This window comes from Chiloscyllium plagiosum, chromosome 31 (assembly GCF_004010195.1).
Source record: "Chiloscyllium plagiosum isolate BGI_BamShark_2017 chromosome 31, ASM401019v2, whole genome shotgun sequence".
In the NCBI taxonomy this organism is placed as follows: domain Eukaryota; kingdom Metazoa; phylum Chordata; class Chondrichthyes; order Orectolobiformes; family Hemiscylliidae; genus Chiloscyllium; species Chiloscyllium plagiosum.
Window position 1 is genome coordinate 10,796,190 of NC_057740.1, and position 9,954 is coordinate 10,806,143.

A 9,954-nucleotide genomic window follows, 5' to 3' on the forward strand; every position below is an offset into this window, starting at 1 on the left:
GACTACCAAACAAAAATGGTTACTTCATGGCTTTATAGAATCCTTACAGTATGGAAACAGGCCCTTCAGCCCAGCAAGGCCACACCAACGCTCCAAAGACTATCCCAAACCCATTCCTATACCACTCTACATTTACCCTTGACTAGTGCTGAAAATGTGTTGCTGGAAAAGCGCAGCAGGTCAGACAGCATCCAGGGAACAGGAGAATCGACGTTTCGGGCATAAGCCCTTCTTCTGCCCGAAACGCCGATTCTCCTGTTCCCTGGATGCTGCCTGACCTGCTGCGCTTTTCCAGCAACACATTTTCAGCTCTGATCTCCAGCATCTACAGATCTCACTTTCTCCCCTTGACTAGTGCACCTAACCTACACATCCCTGTGACACTATGGGCAATTCAACATGGCCAATTCACCTAACCTGCACGTCTTTGGATTGTGGGAGGAAACCAGCGCATCCAGAGGAAACCCACACGGACACAGGGAAAATGTGCAAACTCCACACAGACAGTCGCCTGAGTATGAAATCAAACCCAGGTTCCTGGCACTCTGAAGCAGCAATGCTAACCACTGATCCACCATGCCACCCCGTTCCTTGACACGTAATCTTCAGCAAGAGTTAAGAAGCAGTTGTGTATTATTGAATTGAATTGATCTGAATTGAACTGAATTAGCTTTATTGTCACATGTACCCAAATGAGTACAGTATAAAAGTTTACAGTCGCCACAATATAATGCCATCTTAGGTACAGAGATCAACCTTGAAGGAAACAAACAAAAAATACAGATGGGGATTTCAACACAAGGGGGCACATCTTTAAGGTGAAAGGAGGGAAATTTAAAAAAGATATGGGGGCAATTTTTTACATGGAGGGTGGTTTGCATATGAAATGAACTTCCTGAGGAAGTGATGGATGTGGGTACAATTACAACGTTTAAAAGACATTTGGATGGGTATATAAATAGGAAAGGTTTGGAGGGATTTGGGCCAGGGCAGGCAGGTGGGACTAGTTTAGTTTGGGATTATGGTCAGTATGGACTGGTTGGACCGAAGGGTTTGTTTCCGTGCTGTATGACTCTATGACTCTAAAAGTAAGTAGTCCATCATTATAGGTCATAGGAAAAAATTAGAAAAATAAAGAAGTAAAACATTCAGAATATCGGTCTTTCTGACCCAGTCTGTGCCGGGATCTAGGGAGATTTCAATCTCCTCACTGTCACCTGCACCTGACCCACCAATGGAGGAGTCGCACCATTTTAGGTACCATCTCTTTGTCGCTGAACCCACACTTGGCCCGCAACCAAGAGTCCCTGGCTCTGCTGCCAGACCAGGGCACTATTGGGCCATGCGTCCTTTGTTCGACTGCAGATATCGCCTTGCTGCACCGCCATCTTGAAGTGTCTGCTGCTGCTGACACTGCCATCCCCAATCACTGGAGGAACTATGCTGCTGCTGCCACAGGCCCGATCACTGGGAGAACAGCACTGCTGCTCCTGCCACAGCCACTGATCACCAGGAGAATGGCCCACTGCCACAGCCCCTGATCACCTGGGATCATGGCACTACTGCTGCTGCCATAGGCCTGGATCACTGGGAGAATGGCACCACTACCACAGGCCTAGATCACTGGGAGAATGGCCCCACTGTCACAGGCCCTGATCACCTGGAATATAGCCCCATTGCCACAGGCCCCGATCACTGGGAGAATGGCCCCACTGCCACAGGCCCCTGATCATTGGGAGAATGGCCCCACTGTCACAGACCCCGATCACTGGGAGAATGGCCCCACTGTCACAGACCCCGTTCACTGGGAGAATAGCCCCACTGTCACAGGTCCTGATCACCAGGAGAATGGTCCACTGCCACGGCCCCTGATCTCTGGGAGTATGGCCCCACTGTCACAGGCCTCGATCACTGGGAGAATGGTCCCTCTGTCACAGGCCTCGATCACTGGGAGAATGGCCCCACTGTCACAGGCCTCGATCACTGGGAGAATGGCCCCATTGTCACAGGTCTCGAACACTGGGAGAATGGTCCCAATGCTGTAAAAAAGTTAAACTACCTGCCCTAGTTCTTCTCAATCTATCCATAGACTTTGGCAGCATGGTGACTCAGTGGTTAGCATTGCTGCCTCACCCTCAGGCAATTGCCTTTGCGGAGTTTGCACGTTATCCCTGTTCTCTGTGGGTTTCTAGTGGGTGCTCCAGTTTTGTCCCACAGTCCAAAGATGTGCAGGTTAGGTGGATTGGCCTTGAGAAATTGCCCTTAGTGTCCAGGGATGTGCAGGCTACATGAATGAGCCATGGGAAATGCAGTGTTACAGGGATGGTTCTGGGTGGGATGCTCTTTAGAAGGTTGGTGTGGACTTGGTGGGCTGAATGGCCTGCTTCCACACTGTTGGGATTCTATGAATCTTTGATATATTGACCATGAATTTCTATTCCGATGCCTGTGCACCATGTCCAGCTGTGTGGGACTTTGCTCATGTTGTTCCATTCTTAGCTATCCTTTCATAGTCCATGAATCAACTGCAGTGGTTCACCTCCTGATCCCTTACATTAGTGTCTCCAAAGATCTATACACGGACCCTTTTATTTTTCATTTACACATTCCTCTTGCTGACATCATCCAGAAACACATGATCATTTTGCTCATGTAAAATGCTGATGACCAGCTCTGCTTCACATTCACCTCCCTCGGCTGCTCCACTGTTTCTGAATTGTCAGATTGCTTTATTAAAAAACTGTAAAGAAGCCACTGTCTTTGAACCAGCCACACAGCCATTCTTTCAAAATTGATTCCTTTCACCGCCTTGGCAAATGTATGAGACTGAACCCGACTTGCAATCTTTGTATTATATGCAAGGGGTTGGGTTAGCTCAGTTGGCTGGATGGTTAGTTTGCAAAGCAGTGTGCACAGCAGCAGTTTGGGTTTAATTCCCAACACTGGCTGAGGTTACCATGAAGGACTCTCCCTCTCAACCTCAGGTTAAATCACCACCGGTTGTGTATCTCTGTAATGAGAGAGCAGCCCTATGGTCTAGTAAGACTATGTTGACACAATACAATTATGTTTGACCCTAAGATGAGCTTTCTGCTCACAAATTTGCAGCATCAGTTAAATCCATTTTCACTTTCATGATATCTACCCAACTTGTCCAAGCTTTTGGTACCTCTGGAGTCTACTATTCCAGCTGTTGTGGGGAAAATCATCGGTGTCTGAGTCAGAATCGGGGTTCAATGACAGAGTTTATTGCACAAGAAGATAACAGAGCTCCGAAGAGAGAAAGACACCAACAGCACAGTGGTCAGCTGCAAGTCTTCTCTTGACCCAGAGCACATGTCAAGAAACGTTTATCCATGCTGTGATACAATAGGTCAGTGATGAGATTATTTGCTTTGTAATATGATATGTTAATGGCAATCATTGCATAATCATTGATAGTTTCAATATAGTCTTTGACAGTTCCAGCGCAACCTTTGTTAATTTCCGCGTGATCATCGTCAGTTTCAGTGTGGACATTGTCGGTTTCAGTGTCTGCATGGAAATCTATGCTGTAGTAATAGACGCTAATCGTTTTTCCTGAGAAGGACAATTACTGCAGGTCTGGCTATTAGCATTTCATATTGTGTCTATATCAAGCTGTTAGCATTTCTATAAAATGTGTTGGCTGGACCCAGACACTTTGACAGGCAGTGTTCGTTACTCATGTGTATTTCTCCCCCACATGCCTTAAACTAATCAACTGGGCTGTGAGTGCTTGTGCTGGCATTCTGGTGACCCCAGGCAGTGTCTGTATCTGCTCTGCTGTTTCTCTCCATATTGTGATTTGGCGGCCATCTTGTGTGTCAAGTTGGCCAACTGATGGCTCAGTGGCCATCTTCTGTGTCCATGTGCCTAGTGTCACCCTGCCCCGTGCCATCTCTCTCTTCACAGCTCACTCTGGACTGGCCTCCCTAGTTTTACCTCCCTCACAAACAAAAGGTCATTTACAACTTTGCTGCCTGTGTCTAACCTCAAAGCATCTGAAGAAAGGCTACGTGATTCAAACATTAGTCTTGTTTCTCTTTTCACAGATGCCGTCAGATCTTCTGAGTATTTCTGACAATTTCTTTTCTTATCTCACATGTGCAGCATTTATGGTATCTTCCCTTGGTATATCAAAAATAATATCTGTTCAATTTCTGCAAAGGATAATTGATGCAAATAGTGAAAGCTACATAAACAAATAGGCTCGCCCTGCTCCAGTTTCTTCTTTCTCATTACCTGGTTTTCACATTGTTTTGAGGTTATCAATCTGGTATCGTATGGATTTTAATAAGCTGTGTGTGACCTACTCAGGGTGCAATTAAACTTTGAAACGGTTCTAACCCCATACATTGTAGACTCAAACAGGCTGTGAGACAAAATAAAGTGAGACTTCAGCACCACTTTGTTTGGGCATTACATGGGAATAAATCCAATGTGGAAAGCCAAATGTTTAAGAGATGTGTTATGTTCGCTAGATACAAGTTGATCAGTCTTATACAGCCATCCAATAGCCTTCCATGTAGATTGTCCCATTGTCAATAGTCTAACTTGTTGCTGACAACTCTGACCAACCTCAAAAATCATCTAGATTTTACATCTAGCCTGAAAATGAACAATCCTTTTTCAGAATAGATGTAAAAACTTGATGATTCTCATAGTTGGAAACGTATCATTGGTCAAGGCAATACGTTTGAGCTTCTTTACAGAATAAACTAGCCAACTGCATAGGAAAGAACACTTCAATAACACACATTTACATTTAATACAAACCTCGAAAAAGAAATTTTAGGATTAGATTAAAACATGGTCTCGAGTTATACAAAGAGTTGGTTCTTTCCAAATAAATTGTTCAGGACTTTACAATCATTCAGAGACTCACCTACGGATAGCAGGAGCTGGAATATGAGCACCTTACTGAATAAATTCATTGAGGTGGAGTGCCTTTTACTTGTTACGTTCTTCAGAAATAAATTAATAATTGTTGCTTTCTCAATTTATATGCCAGAGTTTACTCCATTGTGCTCCAATAGACAGTATCACCTCTGTAAGAAATGACCCTTTTCTGATGCATCTGACGATTCAGAGTTTCCTGCCGCAAGGTTCCGCTAAGATATCTGGTGGTTTTCACACAGACAAGGGAAATATTGTCATCTGGTGGTTGCTATGACACTTATTTTTTTTTGTGGCTGTGCATGCATTTCATGCAGGTTTGCAGACATCCTAATCACCTGCTTTCCAAAAGAACTACAGAATTATAGAATAGAATCCCTATAGCATGGAAGCAGGCCATTTGCTCATCAAATCCATACTGACCCTCCAAAGTGCATCCCACCCAGACCCACCCCTGCATATCCCATGGATAATCCTGCACATCCATAGATACTAGGGTCAATTTAACATGGCCAATCCACCTGCATGTGCATCTTTGGACTGCAGGAGAAAATTCATGCAGAAATGGGGAGAATGTGCATACTTCATACACAGTCGCCTGAGGATGAAATCGAACACTGGTGACAACTCTGGTGCTGTGAGGCAGCAGTGCGAGCCACTGAGCCACCCCAAAAAGCTACTTGCAAACAGGGACTCGAACCACAGACCCTCAGATTTAAAATGATGGAGCAATTTAAGCTCATTCACCCCAAAGATGAGTTCAGCTTGGTTAAGGAAGGAATTCATGTGTTAGGTTTTCACCAGCTGAAAGCTTAAATGATCCATATTAAAACAACCATCATTTATATGCCAACCCAGTTATTGCTACGTTTACTATCATGTAGGATATTAGAACTTACAAGGGTATTAAATAAACTAAAATAAAAATAGAAATATTCGAGGAACAACAGGTCTGTGGAGAGAGAAAGAGAATTGACATTTCAAATCTGATATGACTCATCTTTAGAGGTCAAGCCTGAAGTCAACTTTAATTTAGGTTTTTTTTATTTCAAAAATATACTTTACTCATAAAATTATTTGGATCTCTATACAATTGGTCATGTCATTCTTGTGAACACGTTACATTGTTTTACATACAGATATCGAAATGTATTTTTCCTATATACAAGTCTGTACATTTACTATCCAGCTCTTCTGCTGAGGCGTCAGCAGAGCCCAAATGACTGGGTGGGCCCACTGTTTTTCTTAGACAGGCAGGTGTTACACGGTGGTCTTTCCCCACCGCGCCTTGGCGGCAGCTGCCCCAAGCTGCAGCGCGTCACTCAACACGTGGTCCTGGACCTTGGAATGTGCCAGTCTGCAACACTCATTCGGGGTCAACTCCTTCAGCTGGAAGACCAACAGGTTTCGTACCGCCCAAAGAGCGTCTTTCACCAAGTTGATGATCCTCCAGGTACAGTTGATGTTCGTCTCGGTGTGCGTCCCGGGGAACAGACCGTAGAGCACGGAGTCCCGCACCACGGCGCTGCTCGGGACGAACCTCGACAAACACCACTGCATTCCTCTCCAGACTTCTTCTGCAGAGGCACATTCCAGAAGGAGGTGTGTGACAGTCTCGTCCCCCCTGCAGCCGCTTCGAGGGCAGCATGTGGTGCGGCTGAGAGTCCGGGCGTGCTTAAAGGATCTCACAGGCAGAGCCCTTCTCACCACCAGCCAAGCCATGTTTTGGTGCTTGTGGAAAGTTCTGGCAATGAGGCATTCTGCCAAATGGCTTTGACAGTCTGCTCAGGGAACCGCTCAATAGGATCCGAACTCTCCTTTTCCCGAAGGGTCTCAAGGACACTACGTGCTGACCACTTCCTGATGGATTTGTGGTCAAAGGTGTTTTTCTTGATAAACTTCTCCACGAAGGACAGTTGATACGGAACGGTCCAACTACTTGGAACGTTCCGCGGAAGCGAGGCCAGGCCCATCCTTCGCAACATCGGGGATAGGTAGAATCTCAGTACGTAGTGACACTTGGTGTTTGCATACCGGGGATCCACGCACAGCTTGATGCAGCCACACACAAAGGTGACCATCAGGGTAGTATTGGTATGCTTTTGCCCCCATTCCCCAGATCTTTATACATCGAGTCCCTTCGGACCCAGTCCATCTTTGATCTCCATATAAATTGGAAGATGGCCTGGGTGACTGCAGCGGCACAAGTTTTGGGAATAGGCCAGACCTGTGCCATGTATAACAGCAATGACAGTGCCTCACACCTGATGACCAGGTTTTTTCCTGCGATGGAGAGCGACCGTAGCTTCCATCTGTCCAGTTTCTGCCTCACTTTGCTGATACACTCCTCCCAAGACTTGGCGCATGCCCCAGCCCCCCGGAACCAAATACCCAGCACCTTCAAGTGGTCGGTCCTGATGGTGAAGGGGATCGAGGATTAGTCGGCCCAGTTCCCGAAGAGCATGGCTTCACTCTTGCCTCAGTTGACCTTGGCCCCTGAGGCTCGTTCGAACTGGTCATATATGCACATGGGTCTGTGCATGGACAGCAGATCCGAGCAGAAAACGGCGATGTCATCCATGTACAGGGAGGCCTTAACCTGCAGACCCCCGCTGCCAGGAATAGTCACCCCTCACAGGCTCGCATCCTTCCTGATGGACTCGGCAAATGGCTCTATGCAGCACACAAACAAGGCAGGAGAGAGAGGTGGCAGCCCTGCCTGACTCCAGATCTGACTGGGAAGCTATCTGATTCCCACCCATTGATTGAGACTGCACTGACGATGTTGGTGTAGAGCAATCTGATCCAGTTGCAGATTCCCTCCCCAAAGCCCATTTTGGAGAGAACATCTCTCATATATGTATGTGATATCCTGTCAAAGGGCTTTCTCCTGGTCCAGGCTGATCAGGCAGGTGTCCAACCCTCTGTCCTGCACGTAGGCGACCGTATCCCTGAGGAGTGCGAGACTCTCAACAATCTTCCTGCCCAGTTCAGCACAGGTTTGGTCAGGGTGAAACACCGACCCCAGAGCAGACCTGACCCGGTTGGCGATTACCTTTGACAGAATTTTGTAATCTGCATTCAACAGTGAGATTGGTCTCCAATTTTTGAGTTCCTCCCTCTCCCCCTTCCGCTTGTAGATGAGGGTGATGATGCCTTTCCTCATGGATTCACTCATGGTACCTGCCCGAAGCATACTGACATACACCTCCAGCAGGTCCTGGCCAATCAAGTCCCACAGAGCGGAATAGAGCTCAACAAGAAACGTGAGCATGTCTCGTCCTGCTCCACGCAGCGGGCCCAGGGCCGGAAGATTATCTTGGAGGCCTCCGAGGCAAAGAGCGAGGCTTGCTGGCCCTTCACCTCCTTGAGGTCCTCCGTGATATCCACCCCCATCGTCTGCAGCAGGAGCAGGTTCTGCATACTTTCCTGGAGCTGGGACAGTTTTCCCCGTCTCTCTCTCTCTTGCTTCCTGAACACCTTTGAGGATGAAGAACCTCTTGATGTTCCCTTTACTTTTTCCCACCAGTCCGCTGGGGACTCAAAGAGGGGCTTCACGGTTCTCCAACCTGCGTAGTCCCTCTAGAGCTCCTCAATGTTTCCCGGGGTCAACAGCTTGGTGTTCAGCTTCCACGTTCCCTTACCAGCCCGCTGCTCATCCTGTAGGTGACCGTCGGCTAGCAGGAGGCAATGGTCAGAGAAGAAAACCGGCTTGACGTCGGTGGATCTGACCGAGAGCGTTCGGGACACAAACAGGTAATCTATCCTTGAGCGGATAGACCCGTCTGCCCGTGACCAGGTGTATCTACGCTGCACTCCATCTGCAGGGGTGCTGAAGATGTCGTGCAGCTTGGCATCATTGACCGTGTCCATCAGGGCTCTGAACATGGCGTCCAGTTTACTGTTCCCCCCCCCCCGGCGGATCGTCCATCTGCATCAATGATACAGTTGAAGTCTCCGGCCAGAATGACCGGCCTGGACGTAGCCAGCAACAGTGGAAGCTGCTGCAGGACGGCCAACCGTTCACTCTTACCCATTGGGGCGTACACATTAATCAGTCTCTGGGGAGCATTCCTGTACATGACGTCGGTGACGAGGAGATGCCCGCCCACCACCCCCTTAACCTCAGAGATGGTGAAGTTGCCTCCTCGCAACAGGATACCCAGGCCGGAGGTGCGGCTATCGTTGCCCCCCCCCCGACCAAACTAATGGCCCATAGGCCCACAAGCTCGACCATCTCCTGTAGCTGCTGAGGTGCGGTATCCCACACTCCTGCAGAAATAGGACATCGGCTTTAATGTTGGCAGGAAGGCCATCGTAGAAACACATCGCGTAGCAGATTTGATGCTATGCACATTGATACTGGCAATTGTTATCCCCATTTTAACAGTTTACGAGGTTACCAGTGTCCATTTGCTGCTGGTCTTGCCTCTCTGAGGTAGCTGTGAGCATCCCGTGGTGACGGCAAACTGCTGGACCCTCCCAGGGCTGAGGTAGCTGTCCGGCTCCACATTGGGGCCAGTTCCCCATTCTGGTGTCTTCAGGTCGGGCCCAGGGTCTGCACAGTCCAGTTCTCTGTCTGACAGCGGGGCTGTCACAGGACCACTGTTCCCAGTTACCTGGAGCTGTGGGCCGGTGGGTACCTCTTGGTTCTCACTGGCTGGGGGGTGGTCTTTCCCCATCCCCTCAGAGGGATCGCCTTTTCCTGTTTGGGCGGTGCTGCCCTCCTTTTTCCCCACGGCACTCTGTCTCTTCCTCTGGTGACGACCCTCCTTGCGCCCGTCCTCACCGTCGGAAGAGCTGCCTGTATCCTCGTCGTGTAGGTGTCGCTCCCCCCTTTGCCGGGTGGCTTTGGGGGCCTGGTGAGGTTTCCTCTTCCTGCTTTTGACTGTAATCCAATCCTCTGCCTTCTTTGTTCCCTCCTCTTCCATTTCCTCCGTCTGTCTTGAAGGAGCTTGGATCGGCTGCTGCACGTCCCCGCTGTCTGCCGTCTGCTCCGCTACAGCCTGCCCTTCCTTCTGGGTGCCTCCAGACACC

General features: G+C 48.4%; 1 protein-coding gene across 2 annotated transcripts in view; it reads right to left on the bottom strand.

Annotated features, from left to right (window-relative positions):
* LOC122565209 (cytotoxic T-lymphocyte protein 4-like) overlaps nt 1–9,954 on the bottom strand; it is a 74,513-nt gene that overhangs the window by 27,900 nt on the left and 36,659 nt on the right. Inside the window, exon 1 of one of the 2 annotated variants that reach the window (XM_043720951.1) lies at nt 4,907–5,077. The exons of the other annotated variant lie outside the window; for it this stretch is intronic. Coding sequence (XP_043576886.1) covers nt 4,907–4,955 — 49 coding nt within the window. The 5' untranslated portion in view covers nt 4,956–5,077. Of the gene's footprint in view, nt 1–4,906; nt 5,078–9,954 lie in introns of those variants that run through there. 2 annotated transcript variants of the gene reach the window in all.